Source organism: Schistocerca gregaria, chromosome 4 (assembly GCF_023897955.1).
Source record: "Schistocerca gregaria isolate iqSchGreg1 chromosome 4, iqSchGreg1.2, whole genome shotgun sequence".
Lineage (NCBI taxonomy): Eukaryota > Metazoa > Arthropoda > Insecta > Orthoptera > Acrididae > Schistocerca > Schistocerca gregaria.
In genome coordinates this window covers 29,948,911-29,970,242 of record NC_064923.1, presented here as the reverse complement: position 1 = coordinate 29,970,242, position 21,332 = coordinate 29,948,911, and the positions used below count along the sequence as shown (strand labels likewise).

Sequence of the window (21,332 nt, the reverse complement as noted above, 5' to 3'; positions counted from 1 at the left end):
CGCCGACACGCTTCCTCGCGAAGGAGGGAAATGTTCAGCGTCCACGGGGCCCTGCTGCGTCTTGTGAGTTGTCGGGGTAAGGTGACAGTGCAGATGTACGCGAGATAGTCCGTGAAGGCCGTCGGCCAGAGTTCTGCATCACGGGTTGCTGTGCGGAGGGCCCGCGAGACGTATATCCGGTCCAGACGACTGGCAGAATGGCTGGTAAAGGGCGTATATCCACTCTGGGTCCCAGGATGTAAGAGCCATGTGTCGTGGAGGGCGAGGTCACGTATCAAGGCTTGGGACGTAATGTGGTATCTGGTCCTCGGGCCGCAGAACACTGTTAAAATCGCCGCCCACTATGTAATGGTCCATATTTCCTTGCAAAAGTGGGGCTACTCCTCCGAATAGAAGACATGCCTGTCACCCAGGTGCCAATTACCGGAGAGAGCGTAGACCTTAATGAGGCGGACTGCGCCAAATGTGAGTGCGATGCCTCGCCCGTTCGGCAAGTACGTCACGTCCGTCGCGTCTATGCCATCTCGGAGAAGGATGGCCGTTCCTCCTGCGCCATCACCTAAGGGTAGGCTGTAGGTGGTGTAGCCATATAGGTCTAAACGCAGCTCTGGACGGACCTCCTGGAGAAGGGCAATGTCCAAGTCTGCAGCTGTCATCATGTTGTGTAGCATGCAGGTCTTGACAGTGGAGTGGACAGCATTTACTTTGACTGTTCCCACACGGTATGACTGAGACATATCAAGTGCGGGAGGCAGCGTGCTAGTGCAAGTCCACAATGATCTCACACACCACACAGCCATCCATCTGCATGTTGTGCATTACTGTGCCGTTTGAGTCCCTGACTGGCAGAGCCCTCCGGGCTCAATGTCAGCCATGGTCTCTGGTGGCGATATCGATGTCTGCTGTGCATCATCTGCCTCTATATCGTCTGCCCAATCACCAAGAGACGATTGTGATGTCATTGGTGGCTGGTCGCTTTCACAGGGGCCCACATTTTGGGAGTCGACGCAATGCGCCTCGTTTTCTGGGCCACCAAATTTAGGAGAGTGTTCCTTGTCTTCGGGCACATTCTGGTGAATGATGTTACTGGAGTCCGTTGCAATTGTGGACGAGTCAACGAAGTCGATGTCTTCTGCCGGCTTCACATCCCTGTCTTGTTCTTCAGCTGACAATCGCCTCTTCTTGTGTCGCTTGGGTGATTTTTGCTTTCGGGTCCGAGATTCGCCATCCACTGGAAGGCGGGGCTCGACACAGTCTCGGTCGCTAAGAACCCCTGTGTCCGATCCCGACAGTGACGGAGGCTGGGTGCCCACGACGCTGCGGTGGGCAGAGGCTGTAGGAACCTCTGCACCATTGGGCTGCGGCGTCGTCGACGGCGCTGACTCTCTACCGGAGCTGGCAGCTGCTGGAGGACGTAGCAGGTTTTGATCGTCCATCACATCATGTCGTGCCGCCTCCACATATGTTAGTGGGAGAGAGGTCATAGTGGATCGTTGGGGAAGTTCATTGCGGGGCACCTGAACGAGGCGGCGCTGCAGACAGTCAGTTCTAACATGGCCCTCCTGGTTACAGCCCGAGCAGGTCCTCGGTTGTCCATCATATATAACAATTGCGCGGCAGCCACCAACGAAAATATATGATGGAACGTGCTTCTTAAGTTCTATGCGCACTTGTCGTACCCCGTTAAGGACAGGGTACGTTTCGAATGTGTTCCATTTCTCCTCTGTGTGGCTCAGAACTGAGCCGTACGGCCGCAGCCCATCAACGACTAGGTTGGCAGCAACTCCGAAGGGTAGTTCAAAGACGCGCACGGTACGCACCCCCAGACCAGCATGGTCAACTCCTACCACGCTCACATTACCGTCTGCATGACAGAAACGAAAGCCGTTTGAAGATCGTTGGTGTAATCTGTCGTAAGCCGCTTCGTCAACCAGTTTGAGGTACACTGTGCACGATACAATAGACAGATGAATGCCTATCAGTTGTTGTGGTTCTATGTGCATGATGTCTCGTAGACACCGTTCAATTTCATGGGCCTTCGGTCTCGTGTACGATGCGTTGAACGTTAGCTTGATTGTAGCTTTTCTACATGAGAACGCCATGTCGGGTCGGTACAGGTACTATAAGGCAATACAACGACGCGACCGCGCGCTAGCGGATAAACGACAACACGTGCGGAGCACTGCCCGGCGCGCCGAGTCCGTCCGCACGGTGTCACGGCTGAAAGCCGACTGTCCGTCTGAGCCACCGAGGACACAGAGGACGGCGCGACTGCAGGCATTTACCTCTGGCACGCCTCCCGCGAAACCCACATTCTCCACGCATTGTCCCGCACTACATTCGTAGTGCCCCCGCCCATTGTACTCATTACTTGCGGCGCGTTGCCCATTCTCGTAAGAGTTCGGGCACTGTATGTGTATTTGCACAGAGGAAGAAGATGCTCAAGTGGCCGGTGAGCTGCTTGGTCACCGATGGTATCTGTTATTTCGGACATGTCCGAATGAAGAGATACCATCTTAGTAAATATATAGTGCTTACTGCTTGGGGGCAAGTCCACTGGGGCAAAAGGAGTTTTTATGTGGCACAGAAAGGTAAACAGATGTGTAGCAGGTGTTTCTAGAAACAATGCCTCCTATGGGCCACTTTTCAAGGAAGTGGGAGTCATGACAGTCCCATCATTATTTAGTCTTCATTCTCTGCTCTTCACAAAAGAAAACCAAGTGAGCTACAAATACTTTTGAGTTAAGCTGCTCTATGCACTGCCACCAGAAGCTCACAGTGCGTCACTGAAAACTTTCAGAAATATATAAAACTGGTTTGGAAAGAAGGCTTTGTATGCCATGGATGAATACTTTGTTTGTACAGAAGAAGATTTAAATTTATACTCGTTGTATGTTTGAATACAAATCAGTATTACTTAACTTTACCTACACGGGGTGAATACCAGTAAAATAGATAACTGGAGGGACAGATTACTGACTGGAAATGGAGGAAGATGTGTCTGGAACTGGACCGTGTGCGAGCAGCGACAGCACAGATGGTTGGTTGGTTGGTTGGTTGGTCGGTTCGGGGAAGGGACGGAACATGGGCTCATCGGCTCCATCGGGTTAGGGAAGAATGGGGAAGGCTGTCGGTAGTGCCCTTTCACAGCAATGAATACACACTCAGTTATAGATATTCTTCTCTTATTACGAGTATACAAAGACAATGCAGAAGCAGACATATAAGCACATTTACCAAAGTCTTGATTAGCAAGTTCTGCCATATAGAAAGTGCGACAGGCAGGGTGGTTCATGTAAAAAGATTTTTGACTTTATTATGGATGCACGACGGGAATTAACAGACTTTGAACGCGGAATAGCAATTATAGACGCTTGAGACATTTCATTTCGAAAATCGTTAGGTAATTCAATTCAGTGTCAGCAATGTGCCGAGAATAGCACATTCCAGGCGTCACCTCTCACCACGGACAACACATTGGCCGACAGCCTTCACTTAACGACAGATGCTCAAAGTGGTCTCCATGGGATTGTATGTGGTTGGGATTTTAGCAGTTGTCATGCAGTATACATGTAATCGTGCTTTGGGCGTACACAATGTTGGCGGGCCACTTCCGTGCAACTAATACTAGGGTCCCTCTCAGTATCCTGTGGAACCCAGTTCTCCAAATCTGGTGTACGCACAGACCACAGCCTCCCTCCACGTTCGTTTGTCTGAAAGAACTCACGATCGTACAAACGCCCAATAAGAAAAGCTTGAAATGTTGTGTGACGTGATTGGTGTCTGTGGGGATACTTGTTTTGGTATATCCGTACTGCCTTTCGACCATTTCAGTCTGCTCGGCCGTACAAAAGCACCATCTCGGCTTGTTACCAAAATGTATTCTGTACCATTGTACTGCTTACAGTACGCTGCTTCAGTCACACAGCCTGCAACACACAAGGAACACGCGGCACGCGGTCAGAAGACCTGACATTCGTCAGCGCCATCTACAGAGACAAAAATGCATTTCCTGACACACGTTGATAGGACCTTCTTCCTGTACGGAAACCGCCCGTGCAGTTTGTTAGTTTTATTAATGTTCACCATGTATTACTGTCTTACGTGTATCGTTGTGTATTGTTTAAGTTGTACAGACTATTCGCTTCAATACTCTCCAAAATGTTAGAAGATGAAAATTTGTTGATTAACTGATTAAATAGTGTGGCAAGTGTAACACTGGAAATGTATTAACGAAGGTGTGAGACGGACACGGAAAGATCCGTGTCGTATAAATTCGGCCGTTGCAAAGAGCGAACGGGTTTTGGTGCAGGTGGTGGTGGCCGGCCAGGGCCTGAACGACAACCAGTGGCACACGGTGCGCTACTCGCGGCGCGCCACCAGCCTCAAGCTGCAGGTCGACGGCGACGCGCCTGTCAGAGGTATGCAGCGCGGCCCAAGGTGACGTAGCCTAGCGTGCGCCTGCGCTGCGCCTGCGCCTGCGCCTGCGCCTCTCTCCTCTGCCACAGGTCCCGCCTGCTTTCTTCCTCCCACCTCGTCAGTTGTACGAACAGACTGTAGCCCGACTGAGATTATTTGCCAGTTGAAACTACACGTGTTGGAGCTGGTTTCCTGCAATCAGAGTGCTCAACGTCATGTGTGAACAGTCCGCCATTGGCGAGCTGCCCATAAGAAATGTTCAGTTCACTCACAGGGAATTCAGCAGGCACGATAACCACACCGAAAACCACCACCCACCTGTACACAATTACATTACAGTGGTAACGAAATCCTGGGTGTGGCGATTTCATTTCGCTTTTTCATCAGGCTTGATGACCACACTCCCTCTGTCCGTCTGTTCCTCCCACTTTTTCTCTCCCTCTGCTCCTCTCTGTCTGTCCATCTGCTAATCCCCCCTCTCTCTTTCCATTTGCTACTCCCCACACTCTCTCTATCCATCTGCTCCTCCCCGCCCTCTCTGTCAATCTGCTCCTCACCATTCTCCCTGTCCACCATCACCTTCCTCTTCTCTCTGTCCATTTGCTCCTCCCAAATCCACCGTCTTCCCCTTCCAACGCTATGTGTCCCACTGCCCCTCCCCCCTGTCACTGTTAATCTGTTACTCCCACCTCTCTCTGTCCACCTTCCCTTCCGTCTCTCTTTTGCAATCTGCTCCTCCCCCTCTCCCTGTTCACCTGGTCCTCCCAATCACTATGTCCTTAGACCTCTCTCTTTCCGTTTGCTACTCCTCTACTGTGTCCACCTGTTCCTCTCTCTCTGTCTATTTCCGCCTCTCCTTCTGTCTCCTTCAACTTCTACAGTCTATAACTTCCTGCCCCTGTCTCTGTTCATCTTCTCCTCCCCACTCTCTCTATCCATGTGCTACTCCCTCTCTCACTTTCTATCTCCTCCAACCTCTAATGTCTTATGACCTCCTGCCACTGCTTCTCTCAACTCTCTCTGCCCATCTGCTCCTCCCCACTCTCTGTGTACATCTTCTACTCCCCCTCTCCCTGTCCATGTGCTCTCCTCTCCCATTTCTCTGTCTGTCTGAGCCTTCCCCCTCTCTCTGTCCAACTGCTACTTCCTCCTCTATCTGACCATGTGCTACTTCCCACACTTTCTCAGTACATCTGCTTATACCCTCTTTCTTACCATCTATTCCTCCCCACTCTCTGTCCATCTGCCATCTCAGTCCATCTGCTTTATTCCCTAATCTGTCTGCCTACTTCTCCCAACTCTCTCAGTGTATCTGCACCTTCCCACAATCTGTCCATCTGCTCTTCCCACTCTGTCTGTCCCCCTCCCCCTCCCACTCTCTCTTTCTATCTCCTACTCCACACTCTCTCTGTCCACCTGCTACTCCCCCCTCTCTCAACCAATTTTCTACTCCTCCACCTGTTACTCTCCCTCTCTTTGTAGATCTCCACTGCTCCCCACTCTCCTCCTCCTCACTCTCTCTGTCCATCTGCCCTTCCCTCTCTCTATCTGTATGCTCCTACCCACTCTCTTCATCCATTTGCTACTCCCAACTCTCAGTCAACCACACTATCCCCCTCTCTCTGTCCATCTGCTCATCCTCCCTCTCTTTGTCCATCTACTCCTCCAAGCTGTCTGTCTATCCGCCGTTCGACACTCTCCCTATCCATCTGCTATTCCCCCTCTCTCTGTCCTGATAGCCCTTTCTTTCTATCTGCTACACACCTCTCTCTGGCTGCCAACTCCCCTCTCTCTGTCCAACTACTTCAATCCTCTCTGTCTGTTCATCTCCACTATCTCTGCTCTCTATGAACTCCTACCCCTCTCTCTGTCCATCTGCTGCTCCCCACACACTCTGCCCATCTGTTCTGCCCCGTGTTGCATCTGCACCAGTTTCTCTTTCTATCTTTCCAGCCCTCTTCGAGTTTTTCACCTCTAGCCCCCATCTCCTTGTCATTTAATTTACCTCCCCCTCCCCCTCTTTAGGTCCATCTGCTACATCCCCTCTCTCTGCCTATCTGGTACTCTCCCTCTCTCTGTCGATCTATCCCTCTGCACACTCTCTTTCCCTCTGCTCCACTCACCCCCCCCCCCCCCTTCCTAGCTGGCTGGAGTGGCCAAGTGGTTCTAGGCACTTCAGTCTGGAACCGCGTGGCCGCTATGGTCACAGGTTCGAATCCTGCCTCGGGCATGGATGTGTGTGATGTCCTTAGGTTCCCTCTGCTCCACTCACCCCCCCCCCCCCTTCCTAGCCGGCTGGAGTGGCCAAGTGGTTCTAGGCACTTCAGTCTGGAACCGCGTGGCCGCTATGGTCACAGGTTCGAATCCTGCCTCGGGCATGGATGTGTGTGATGTCCTTAGGTTAGTTAGGTTTAAGTAGTTCTAAGTTCTAGGGGACTTATGACCTCAGAAGTTGAGTTCCATAGTGCTCAGAGCCATTTTTCCTCTCAGCCACTCTGTCCATCTTCTCCTCTGCCCTCTCTATCCCTTTGCTACTAGCTAACTCTCTGTATATCTCCTCCTCCCCACTCTCTCTGTCCATTGCTACTCCCCCCTCTCTGCTTATCTGCAACTACCCACTCTCTCTGTCCATCTCCTCCTCGCACCTCCCCCTGTCGATCTGCTCTATAAAACTCATTCTGTTCATCTACTACTCCTCTCTCTCTGTTTCTATCAGCAACATCTGCTCTCTCTGTTTATATGCTCCTCACACTCTTTCTGCCCATCTTTTCTGCCGTCTGTTGCATCGGTTCCTATTCCTCTATCTTTTCATCCCCCCTCTTGAGTCTCTCTCCTCGAGCCCCCTATCTCCTCCTCAAGTTCTTTATCTCCTCCCCCCTCTCTCCATCCATCTGCTATTAACACCTCTCTCTGTCTGTTTGCTACTCTCTGTTTCTGTGTACATCAGCTACTCTGCTGTCTCTCTCTCTCTCTCTCCACTTGCTACTGCCCCTCTCCCTTACCATCTCCTACAATTTTTACTGTCTTTGGCCCTCTGACCCTCTCTTTTTACAACTGCTCCTCCAAAATATCTTTTTCTGTTGGCTTCTGCCCCCTCTATCTGGCCATATCTCCACTCCCCTCTCTGTCCATCTGCTACTCCTCCAGTCTGACAATCTTCTCCTTCCCACTCTGTCTGGGCATCTCCTACAACCTGCTCTCTCCATCCATGTGTTACTCTCCTCTCTCTTCCTGTTTCCTCCAACGTCTAATGTCTATGTTCTCCTGCCCCTGTCTGTTTATCTGCTCCTCCCTACTCTCTCTGTACATCTGCTCCACCCCACTCTCTCTGTCCATCTGCTCTTTCCACTCTGTCTGCCCCTCTCCTCCTCCCACTCTCTCTGTCTATCTCCTGCTCCCCTTCTCCATGCCCATTTTCAACTCCCCCACTCGCTCCCTATTTGTTTCTTCACACTTTATCTATTCACCTGCTACATCCCCCTCTCTTCGTAGCTCTCAACTGGTCTCCACTCTCTCCTTCTCCCCACTCTCTCTGTCCATCTATCCTTCCTGTCTGTTTATGCTTCTGCTCCTCCCCATTTTTGTCCCTCTGCCCCTGCCCACTTTCTTTATCCATCTACTACTCAGCAAATTCTCCATCCATCTGCTGCCCACCACTCTGTCTATGACTGCCCTGCCACTCTCTGACAATCTGTTACTCCCCACCCTCTCTGACCATCTGCTATTCACCCTCTCTATTTGTCCATCTGCGTTGCTCCCCAGTCTCTGTGTCCATCTCCACCTCCCCACCTTTTCAGTCCATCTGTTACTTCTCTCTCTCCTGTTCCCTCTTCTACTCCCCACTCTCTGTCCATCTGCTACATGCCACACTGTCAATCTGCTACTTCTCAGCCTATCTTCCTTCCCTACCTCTCCATCTGCTACTCCCCACTGTTTCTTTCCATTGCTCCTCCCCAACCTCTCTGTTCAAATGCTCCTCCCAAACTGTTTGGCCTCTGCTCCTCTCCACTCTCTCTGTGCGTCTGCTCGTTCCCTCTCTCTCTCTCTCCACACCTCCTTCCCTGTCTCTCTCTGTCCATTTGCTTCTCTCCCTCTGTCTGTTCATCTGCGACTCATCACTCTCTCGCCATCTGCTACTCAGCCCCTCTCTGTCCTTCTGATACTTCCCATCTCACTTTCTATCTGCTATCTATCTATCTTCTACTCAACTCTTACTGTTCATCTCCTACTCCCCTTCTCTATATACATTTCCTCCAACCTCTACCATCTATATCCTCCTGCCCTTCTCTCTGCTCCACTTCCCTCTCTCTGACCATCTTCTCCTCCCCACTCTCTGTTCATATGCTAGTCCCCACACTCTCTGTCTTTCTGCTAGTCCCTCCTCTGTCCATCTGTTCGTTGCCCCCCTCTCTCTGTCCATCTTCTCCTCCCTACTCGACAGCCATTGTAGCAAGGCGGTTCTAGGCTCTTCAGTCTGGAACCACACGACTGCTACAGTCGCAGGTTCGAATCCTGCCTCGGGCATGGGTGTCCTTAGGTTAATTAGGTTTAAGTAGTTGTAAGTTGTAGGGGACAGATGACCTCAGATGTTAAGTTCCATAGTGCTCAGAGCCATTTTGAAGCCTCCCCACTCTCTCTGTCCATCTGCTACTCCCCACTCTCTCAGTCCATCTGTCTTCCCCCCTTTCTGAGTCCATTTGCTACTCTTCTACGCTATCCATCTGTTACTCTCCACTCTCTTTGTCCATCTGCTACTCTCCCTTTTTCTTTCCACCTCCTCCAACCTGTAGAGTCCATGTCCTCCCCGTGTTCCTGTCCACCAGCTCCTCCCCCATCCTCTCTATCCATCTGATACCCCCCCTCTGTCTGTTCTTTTTATGCTCCCCCCTCTCTGTCTCTCTGCAATTCGTTCTCTCTCTGCTCATCTGCTACTCCACCCTCTCTCTGTCCATCTGTTAGCCCCCCTCTCTCTGACCATCTCCTCCAGCCTGTACCTCTATCTCCTCCTGCCCCTCTCTGTGTTTGTCTGCTCCTCCTCACACTTCGTGCTCATCTGGCTCTGCCCCCTCTACCATCTGTTCCTCCCCCTATTTCTGTCTTCTGGCTCCCTCTTTGTCTCCTCCAGCCCCTCTGTCTCCTTCTCACTTCCTTTATCTCCTCCTACCTCTCTGACCATCTCCTCTTCCTCCTTTTCTGTCATCTCCTCCTCTTCCTTTTCTATGTCCATTTCCCCCTCGATCTCCTTCATCATATCTGTCCCAATGTCATCCTATCCCCTCTCTGTCATCACTTGATGGAAATAGGTTGCTGGTTCTTACCCCCATAGTGTTTCTCTCCAGTAAGTAATATCTGTAAATGGTGTCAGTCTGGGCTAACATTTGGATAGGTGACTGTCTGGATCTACTGGGCAGTATTGGCTACAGGGATGCATTCAAACCTTTGAGGCCAATAGAGGAGCTACTGAGTGAAAAGTGGCGGCTCGAGTCCCAAAAGTTAAGAGTGGCTGGGAGAGCGGTTTGCTAAGCGCCACAATCCCTTCCATATCCGCCTCCAGTTACGCCTATCGGCTGAAAATGACACGACGGTCCGTCGCTACCACTGCGCCTTCAAAAAACTGTTCTGACGGAGTTAATTTAGTTAATGTGTGCACCACTGCTCCACGTTTGGTCGAAATCGATCCTGGGGTTAAGAAAGAGCTTTTTAGCCGCGTCTTTGCCAGAGTACGCACACATCACATATATTTCACATATATTTAATCTATTTCACATATATTTATTTACGTATTTCACATGTATTCTGTTGAGAATTTAGTCCTTTAGTTTCGATATCATGGAGCTTATTCTTTATGACGTTGTATCACCTTAACAATGTGGCGTACAACGAAATATTTTTGTATTCACATTCAATGGTACATTTTATAGATGGCTGCGAAACATGTTGCGAATAAAGTTAGTAGTAAAGACGTAAGAAATTAAAACGTTAAGCACGATACAGTAATTTTTATACATCTCAGTGTTTGGAGTGTCATATCTCCATCACTACGTGTTGTACAATAACGTAATTGTGAATGTACATTTAGCAGCGTCTGCGAATACTGTCTGTGAAATGTGTTGCGAATAAAGTAAGTAGCAGATAAGAAATAAATTTAATCGTCATGCATGATCCGGCTTTTTTGACGTAACTCAGTGTTTATGACGTCATATCTCCTGAATTACGTGTCGTGCAATGCTATTAATTTCAGTTCCATCCAGTGAGATATGTGAATAGAGTCTGCAAAATGTGGCCGGCCGCGGCGGTCTCGCGGTTCCAGGCGCGCAGTCCGGAACCGTGCGACTGCTACGGTCGCAGGTTCTAATCCTGCCTCGGGCATGGGTGTGTGTGATGTCCTTAGGTTAGATAGGTTTAAGTAGTTCTAAGATCTAGGTGACTGATGACCACAGCAGTTGAGTCCCATAGTGCTCAGAGCCATTTTGCAAAATGTGTCGTCAATACAGTTGCTAGTAAATAAGTAATAATGTAAACATCATGCTTGATGCGGCAGTTTTACTACATGAACAGTATAATGGAATAAGCAGCTAACTTTTTTTCCTTTCGCCATTTTGTGGGGATTATTAGCGAGAAAAAGTTTAGTAAAGGCTTCAAATTACATCTGAAGTTTGATGTAAGTCACTAAGTACACTCATTCTCAAACATTGGATGAAGGAAGTCTGCAAATTCCTGTGTTGTGAGCTACACACATTTTTCGCCACTTCCCCCTCACCACCACAGCGATTAGCTCCAGACAATAAGTGATATGTGTACGAATATTGGTAGAAATCAGTAGAGTTGTTTAGGAGGAGATGTGGAACACATATACATACATACACTGAAGAGCCAGAGAAACTGGTACAAGCATGCGTATTCAAATACAGAGATACGTAAATAAGCAGAATACGGCGCTACGGTCGGCAACGCCAATGTAAGACAACAAGAGTCTGCGCAGGTGTTTGATCGGTTTCTGCTGCTACAATGGCAGGTTATCAAGATCTGAGTGGGTCTGAATAACGTGTTTTAGTTGGCGCACGATCGATGGGAAGCGGCACCTCCGAGATAGCGATGAAGTGGGGATTTTCCCTTGGACCTTCCCACGAGCGTACCGTGAATATCAAATCTCCGACATCTCTGCGGACGGAAAAAGATCCTGTCAGAACGGGACCAACAACGACTGAACAGAGTCGTTCAACGCGACAGAAGTGCCGCCCCCTCCACAGATTTCAGTGCTGGGCCATCAACAAGTATCAGCGTGCGAACCATTCAACGAAAGATCATCGATATGGATTTTCGGAGCCTAAGGCCCACTCGTCTACCCTTGATGACTGTACGACACAAAGCCTTATGCCTCGCCTGGCCCGTCAACACTGGCATTGGACTGTTAATGACTGGAAACATGTTGCCTGGTCGGACGAGTCTCGTTTCAAATTGTATCCACCGGATGGGTATGGAGACAACCCCACGAATCGATGGACCTTGCATGTCAGCAGGAGACTACTGAAGCTGGAGTGCTGTGCAGCTGGAGTGCTGTGGGACTTGTGATACATCTAGACACGACTCTGACAGGTGACACGTACGTAAACACCCTGTCTGATTACCTTCATCAATTTGTGTCCATTGTGCATTCCGACCGACTCGGGAAATTCTAGCAGGACAACGGGACACCCCGACGTCCAGAATTGCTGCGAGTGATTCCAGGAACATTCTTCTGAGTTTAAACACTTCCGCTGCCCACCAAACTCCCCAGACAGGAATATTATGGAGCATATAGGGATGCTTACCAACGTGCCGCCGAAGATATCTCCATTCCCTCGTAGTCTTGTGGATTTATGGGCAACCCTGCTGGATTCATGGTGTCAGTTCCCTGCAGCACCACTTCAGACATTGGTCGACTCCATGCCACGTCGTGCAGCGGCGGTTCTGCGTGGTCGCGGGGAACCTACACGATACTACGCAGGTGTACCAGTTTCTTTGTGACATTCACATTTAAAATATGTGTGGTTTACTGACACGCTCGGTTTCGACATATTTAATCTCACTGTCAAATTTTGCGTAGCTTGTTACGTAGGATGGCTAAAACTTAGACAAAGTGATGTAGCGTAGCTGAACGTGATGATTTTATTTACTGCGATCATCAACAAAATTCCACGTTACTGTGAATTGTGGCCCTCGAAGCTGCTGTGATACATTCCACTTGATGTGGCTCACAGTACACGCAGCGTTCCACGTGCACGCTCGACGTGGGCTGTAGTTCGCTTTAGTATATGGAATCTTACTGACGCTCTAAACACACTAAAACAGCACATTGACGTGTTGCATATCATTTTGTCTAATTTTTGGACACCAGACGTAAAGGCCCACGCAATATTTCACAGTAAGATTAAATATCTCGTAACCCATCAATTCAGCAGGATAAATACAAAAGTCCCAACACTGACCGGGAAGGATTTGCCTAACGTATTTCTAGATCAGGAGCAAACTGAAGTGGGTGGCTAATTTTTCTCGGGAGAAAATTTACAGTGAGCGCATCTTTTATCCAAGCTTTCTCGTTCCTCATTACACTAGACTGAACTGCTCTGCGGAATCTCTGACTAGCAACAGCCCGCTAGCTACCACCACAAAATGTTTACGAGATGGTCCTTCTGGTCAGTGTAGTGTTGCAGCCCTATTTACCGTAATAATTCAATCTCAGCTCTTTGTTTTACATCTCCTTTATCACAAAAATGTTTTCTTCGCTAGAATAAACACTCTCAGTGTTTACGAACAGCTCGCTAGTTGTATTTCCAGGTAATTCCAGATGCGCTCTACATCATCCGCTCTTACTGATTGTGAAAGACCAATATATCGTTCCTTGTGCAGAACTGAAGTGACTGATAATATTCCGCACTCTGCTCTAGGTGGTATGTTACATTACTGAAGAAAGTAAACCAAAGTTTTGGGATCCTTCAGCGTTTCAGGACATTAATGTCAAACTAAAACAGACAGTAAGATCTTAATTTCTTCGACACTGTATGGCACCATTCATTTAATGATTGGAGAATACTCACTTAATACATGAGAAATAAGTCGCTGGCACTCAAAGCAACCTGAGCCATTCTAGTTACACAGGCAAACGTAGTCTTCACCAGGTCAATGGAAAATTACACCATTCCTTAAAAATGAAATGCACCAAATTTCCAGACAGGTGTTATTTGTACCATTACATGTCAACACACACACACACACACACACACACACACACACACACACACACATATATATATATATATATATATATATATATATATATATATATATATATATATATATATATATTTCATTGTGTTACTGCTATCAGGAAGCTACCTGTCAGAGTTCGCTCCACAAAAGATCAGTAAGTACGCAACAAGTAATGAAAAATGTTGTCAGACACAATCACATGAAAAGCAAGTAATGTTGTTGTTGTGGTCTTCAGTCCAGACTTTGGTTTGATGGAGCTCTCCGTACTACTCTATCCCGTGCAAGCTTCTTCATCTCCCAGTACCTACTGCAACCTACATCCTTCTTAATCTGCTTAGTGTATTCATCTCTTGATCTCCCTCTACGATTTTTACCCTCCACGCTGCCCTCCAATACTAAATTGGTGATCCCTTGATGCCTCAGGACATGTCCTGCCAACCGATCCCTTCTACTGGTCAAGTTGTGCCACAAGCTCCCTTTCTCCCCAGTTCTACTCAATACCTCCTCATTAGTTATGTGATCTACCCATCTAATCTTCAGCATTTTTCTGTAGCACCACATTTCGAAAGCTTCTATTCTCTTCTTGTCTGAACTATGTGTCGTCCATGTTTCACTTCCATACATGGCTACACTACGTACAAATACTTTCATAAAAGACTTCCTGACACTTAAATCTATAGTCGATGTTCACAAATTTCTCTTCTTCAGAAACGCTTTCCTTGCCATTGCCAGTCTACATTTTATATCTTCTCTACTTCGACCTTCATCAGTTATTTTGCACCCCAAATAGCAAAACTCCTTAACTACATTAAGTGTCTCATTTCCTAATCTAATTCCCTCAGCATCACCCGACTTAATTCGAATACATTCCATTATCCTCGTTTTGTTTTTTGATGTGCATCTTATATCCTCCTTTCAAGTCACTGTCCATTCCGTTCAACTGCTCTTGCAAGTCCTTTGCTGTCTCTGACACAATTGCAATGTCATCGGCAAACCTCAAAGTTTTTATTTCTTTTTATGTATTTTAATTCCTACTCGGAATTTTTCTTTTGTTTACTTTACTGCTTGCTCAATATACAGATTGAATAACATTGGGGATAGGCTACAACCCTGTTTCACTCCCTTCCCAACCAGTGCTTCCCTTTCGTGCCCCTTGACTCTTATAACTGCCATCTGGTCTCTGTACAAATTGTAAATAACCTCTCGCTCCCTTTACCCCCACCCCCGTCAGAATTTAAGGGAGAGTATTCCAGTTAACATTGTAAAAAGCTTTCTCCATGTGTACAAATGGTAGAAACGTAGGTTTGTCTTTCCTTATCTTCTAAGATAAGTCTTAAGGTCAGTATTACCTCACGTGTTCCAACATTTCTACGGAATTCAAACTGATCTTCTCCGAGGTCGACTTCTACCAGTTTTTCCAATCGTCTGTGAAGAATTCGTGTTAATATTTTGCATCCGTGACTTATTAAGCATGTCATATGTTGGCTAAAATACATATTTAAAGTATGCATAAGGAATCGTCCGACTTTTTTGCCCTAAAATTACTTTAAGCAATACTTCAGGAGCATACACAAACGTAAATACAATACCCCTATGTGACAAATGTTTCTGGTCAAACAGAGACCAAGAGGACAGAGACAGGAAATAGTGACCGTAAAGTCATTGTAGGGAGAACGACTTTCATAACATCCGAATACGCCAAATGTAAATGCAACGTATCTCTACTTAAAGAAGAAAATAAAAAGAGACGGTGTCAGCTACCTCCGTACTAATTTCCGTATGTTACTCGAATGTGATTCAGTTTCAAAGAAGCAGTTGTAGGGCGGATAGCCGACAGAACGGCGCCACACGTCGCACCCCTGTTTTCATATTCTGTTGGCGCCTGTCGCCGTGAAGATTCCCACGCAAAGTCCTGCTCGACCGGCTGGAAGAAGTGGTACTGGCGCCTAGGCTGACGGAGTACAGTAGGGGCTGCCTAGGCGCCTCCGAGGCGGAGGCCCTTCTCCGTGTCGTGCAGCCGACCACGAGTGAGCCGTCGTCAGCACTTCGCTGTGCCCCCTATTGTACGCAGCTCCGACCACTGGGGTTCCAGCCGACTTTTGAGCCATCCAAAATTCGTATCGAGAACAGCTATTAACCTGAGTAATATAAAAGTTGCTACCTTCGCTGAAGCGAAACAACTTAGTCTTGAAACGTCCCCTTAGAAAAATTATACATGACAGTGTTTAAACTGACACACAATATTTTTAGCGCAACGCAATCTGACTTTCAAAAATTCCTACAAAATAATCGCCCTGACTAACATTAACCTATACCTTTCACAAATCACTTACCTCACCAAAAATCTTCGTTTCTCGAACTACTGCAATACAGCGAGCGCCACTACTGCCAGCTAAATAAAAGATTCAAACTACTGAAGGCACTGAATGAGATTTTCACTCTGCAGCGGAGTGTGCGCTGATATGCAACTTCCTGTCAGATTAAAACTGTGTGCCCGACCGAGACTCGAACTCGGGACCTTTGCCTTTCGCGGGCAAGTGCTCTACCAACTTTTTTTTTTTCTTTTTTTTTTTTCTCCTAAAAACCACATCCAGGCTGGTCTGCTCACTGGCCGCCGTTGTTAATCCGCCGGGCGGATTCGATCCGAGGGCGGCGCGCGCCGACCCAAGTCCAGGAAGCAGCGTGCTAGCGCTCTTTTTTTTTTTTTTTTTTTTTGTAGTACAAAATTTATTTTTTAATACAAATGAGATTCAATTACAAAATAGTACACAAGAAAACAACTTATTGGGAAAAGTCTTACAAAGCTTCACCTTTGTGGTGCAGAACATAACAATTAAGCTCAAATTTTACACTTCAAATGGAAAATAAAAATATTATTAAAAAAAAGAAAAGAAAAAATCAGTCTGTGCATAAAATAACCTCCCATCTTTTTGGTTACTTTCATGGAAATGCGATGACAAAGCCACAAAACTGAAGTTGTACTAAGGCACTTAGGCAAATAACATGTACAGAAATATGTCAATGAATACTTAAAGAAAATGGTGTTTCTACACACACTAATTATTAAGCTCAACAAAAATATAATCACAGCCTACAATGCTTATTTCACAAACTACTAACTACATTTTTTTTTGAGAATGCATAAAAAAAGAAACAAGGCAGCCATGCGCAAAAAGTTGCCAATAAAGTGAACTAAAAAGGGCCATCTTGCTCGCCGCGGTCACATTGCTAGGCGGGCGGCCAGGAACGGGCGGTCGTCATTGCATTGGACATCACCAGCCACCAATCGTTGGAGCGCCCGGGGCCGCTGCACACAGTCAGAGACTGTTTCTGTTACCATAGGGGAATCGTGGAAAGATCACATCTACAAGTTAATGTCTTCTCACACCCGGCACACCCCAGCTGGGTGGTGGGTCCATGAATGACGAACCCAAATAGTTCGCAAAAAGGTTCCGGTAATCCTGTCTGTTCGTTAAGACCAGAAACTCGTCGATCATATAGTACCATAAATCGAGGACGTCTTTGTCTCCATCGCGGTATATGTAGTGTATCGCCATTCCTCGTACCCAATTAACCGCATTCATCCGGGTCATAGGGAAATAGACAGCGTCGGGATGAAAGAGTTCTTGGGGTAAAATCGAAACGTAGGGGCGGCGGAGCAGGAAAGCCAGGATCTGGCGGATCAGTTTCCAGCACTCACGCGCGGGGCCACAGTTCAGTCTATGTTCGTCCGTGTCTAACGTCGTGCAACGGGGGCACACAGGGTCGTCAATTAGGTGAATGGCATGCAGCCGTTGTCGGGTTGGAAGTTTCTCGTTAACGACCACATACCACGTCGACCGCACGAAAGTAGACAGGAACGGCGCGTGGATGGCTCGCCATACTCGTGGCCAGTCGACCGTAGGGTGGCGCCGTACAATGTCGTTATCCGGAGTCCAGTGCTGGAGAGCACTATAATAAGTCTTCGCTGTCGGATTCCGTGTCTCCGATATAACCCGCAACACATAGCTATGCTCTACGAAAAACGTTCTAATGTGTGACAGCGAGGGCGATAAATGTCCAACTGGTACCGGTGGGTACAGCGTACGTGGGGCCACTTCTTCAATCAGTAGGCCTGGGAGACTGGCTGTTGGTGAAAGCCAGAGTCGCCTCATGGAACGGAGATACAGTGCCAGCGCTCTGTGCTTGACGTGAGTGAGTCCAACACCGCCTTTGTCGAAGGGTAAAGTAAGCGTAACAAAACGGATCTTGAAAACAGCACCATCGTTCACCACGTGTCCAAACACTGCCTGTATCCTGGAAGCCATCGTGTCCGTTATCGGCAGTACATGGGCGTAATGGTTAAGGTGAGAAGCCATGTACACATTAACGTATTGGGCGCGTTGCAAAATGTTCAATGATCTGAATTTATTGAGACGAGCCTCTAAACGGAGTCGTCGTAAGACCATACGATACGTAAAGGCCGCCGTGCGTTGTATTTGTCGATGGAGTGATATCCCTAAACACTTGAGCATCGGGACCTTTGTCAGAGGTACGGCCAGACCTGCAGGCATTCCTCGTCCTACCTCCATGTAGCGTGATTTCCGAAGGTTGAGCACACTGCCTGCCACCGCCCCATACTGGTGGAGCCAGGAAAACGCCGTGTGTATTTCGTCACCAGACCGTGCTAAGAACATCACATCGTCGGCGTATGCACCACATCGAAAGGTTACGGAACGGAGGGTAAGTCCTTCTAAGCGTCGCCGTAGTCCGTGAAGAGCTGGTTCGAGGGCAACGGCGAAGAGCATGGCAGAAAGAGGACAACCCTGCCGGACGGACCTGTTGACACGGACGGGGGCGGACCGACAGCCGTTGATCATAATCCTCGTGACAGCCCCATGGATCAATCGAAGCACAACAGACGTCGTCAGACGCGGGACACCGATGTGTTCCATAACAGCACGCAGGAGACCATGGTTAACGCGGTCGAAAGCATGGTCGAAGTCCAGCGCAACAAGAGCGCCTTGGAGGCGGCAAGTTTGCATGAGCGCCACCACGTCTCTATAGGTGCTTAAAGTCGTAAACACATTAGTGTCGCCCCCGAGGCAGGTTTGATCAGTGTGAATGGCCGCCATTACCGTAGGTTTGAGCCTCTCACGGAGCATGCGTGTCAACAGCTTATAGTCAGTGTTTAGCATTGTCAACGGGCGAAAATCAAGAGGGCGACGGCCTCCGCCGGGTTTGGGCACAGGGATCAAGAGACCCTCAGTAAAGTCAGATGGTACCTGAAAATCGGCGTCCAGGAGTTCACTGTACATCCTGACCCACATTGGGCCCATGAGATCAAAGAACCGCTTGTAAAATTCAAGAGGGAGGCCGTCAGGGCCAGGCGTTTTGTTGGGAGAGCCACGCAACAGAGCCTCTCGCAGTTCTTCCAAAGTCACCGCCGACAAGAGCGTAGCATCATCTTGTAGGTTCCGAGAGACTGGTAGGTCAGATAGGACTTCCCTGACCCCTACATTCATGTGGGACTCCCTGTCGTAAAGAAGTTTATATGACTGTGTGAACGCTCGGACGATATCCATTTGTGCGTCAACGCGTCGCCCGTCCTCCGTCTCAACCTCGGTAATGAGCTGCCTCTTGCGTCTTCGGCGTTCTTGAATGATATGGTGGAGGGAAGGTCGTTCACCACGAACATCATCAGTCGTCCTCGCTCGCACCCGCATACCCGCAAGACGTACGGCGTTGATACGAAGCAATTGTGCCTTGACGCGTTGTACTGCTGATTGTCGCTCTGGCGACGGCGGTTGTACAGCCAGTTCGCGGAGCGCAGTATAGTAAAAATCAGTAGTCGCAGTATACCAGCGCGCTCGGTCGCGTCCATAGCTGACTAATGTTCGGCACAGTGCGGGTTTTGCACACCGTAACCACCATTGAAGTACAGAACGGTAGGCGAGTAAACGCCGGTGGCAAGTGCTCCATGTGGACTCGACTGCGCGTCTGCAATTTATCTCATCAAGAAGGGCCACATTGAGGCGCCACGGACCCCTACTTCGGCGGACGCGCTGGCGGGGAAGGGTGAGAGTACACACATATGCGAGGTGATCCGTGAACGCTGCCGGCCACATCTCAGCGTCGACAACGGCCGATCGTAGGCCGCGGGTGACGTAGACTCGATCCAAACGGCTCGCGGAGTGACTAGTAAAGTAGGTGTGTGCTCGACGGTCGCCGTGTTGGATGATCCAGGTGTCCAACAAGGCCAAGTCCTGTACAAGTGCCTGGAGTGCCGGGCAGGTGGTATAGTGTGGCTCCTGGTCGGATGGGCGGAGCACACAATTAAAATCGCCGCCTACTACCAAGTGGTCGGTATTGCCCTGGAAGAGCGGGGCTATATCTTCGGCAAAAAAAGTGCGCCGTTCTCTCCTTTTGCCGGTGCCTGAAGGAGCATATAAGTTCACCAGACGTACTGTACCAATCGTGAGTGCGACCCCCCGGGCCGACGGTAAATAGGAGACATCAGTGGCCATTATCCCTTCCCGCAGTAGAATCGCCGTACCTCCGCCGCCCGCATCTGCAGGCATAGTGTAGGCGTCATATCCGTAGGCATCGAGACAGAGTCCTGATCGGACTTCTTGAAGGAAAACAACGTCCAGATCCGCAGCGCGTAACGTATCCTTCAGCATACGGGTCTTGACATCAGATGTAATGCCATTGACGTTGATCGTGGCGAGGCGGTATGCCTGGTCCATCAAGTCTCGGGAGGTGACCATGGTATGACGGGAGGGCAGTAGTCGTGACGTGGAGCGCCGGTCTTGCGAAGTGCTAGGCAGCGACGAGAGGTGCTCATGCCGTCCTAGGCGTCTGTCGCCGTCCGCGTAGACGCTGCCATCGGCATCGGTGCATCGTCTTGGTTCTGAAACGCATCCTGCAACTCCATCTCCTGCGCCCAGTCGCCCAGGGACGTTGACACCACTGGATCTCGAGAGGCAGACGGAGGCAAGGGTGCATCCCCGGTGTCGGAGCTGCGGTGATCTCCCGCATCCCCATGTGGTCCAGACCCAGCGGTAGTGGGAGAAGACGTCGAACCGTGTGAGACGGTAGGGTCGCCTGTGTCGGTGCGGTGGAGCGGTTGAGGCACCTCGTCATCCAGCGGTGTCGCCTCGGGCTGTTCTACGTCGTCGGTTGTCTTGCGCCGCTTCTTATGACGCTTGGGTGATTTCTGCTTACGCTGCCGCGCCTCTGTTTCCGACGTAGGGCAAGGGGAGGACGCTGCATCCTGTGCTTCAACTTCCATCGCACCGTCGACGAGCCGTTGTGACGGTGCGCCGGGGTCCGACGAAAGGACATCAGTAGCATTAGCACTGAAAGACGCTTGGGGCTCCGTGGAAGCTACTGCAGGGTCCTCCAAAGCTCGCACCAATACAGTGGGGTCGTCATATACAGCTGGCGTCTCCCGTCTCGCCGCCGCAACATACGTAATCGGCAGAGAGGTCGGTGTCGACGGACGAATCTGGTCGGTAGAGGGTGTCTGCGCGAGACGGCGTTGCAGGCATTCGGTACGCATGTGTCCCGTCTGGCCACAACCGGAGCAGGTTCTCGGCTGACCGTCGTAAATAATTATTGCCCTGCAACCAGCGATCGTGAGATACGAAGGAATATGGCGACGCAGGTCAATACGGACTTGT

General features: G+C 49.2%; 1 protein-coding gene across 7 annotated transcripts in view; it reads left to right on the top strand.

Moving 5' to 3' along the window:
• LOC126267963 (neurexin-1a) overlaps positions 1–21,332 on the top strand; it is a 1,982,806-nt gene that overhangs the window by 1,610,711 nt on the left and 350,763 nt on the right. For all 7 annotated transcript variants that reach the window (XM_049973298.1, XM_049973297.1, XM_049973300.1 and 4 more), the window contains one exon: positions 4,313–4,421. In XM_049973298.1, the coding sequence (XP_049829255.1) occupies positions 4,313–4,421 (109 nt within the window). The remainder of the gene's footprint in view (positions 1–4,312; positions 4,422–21,332) is intronic.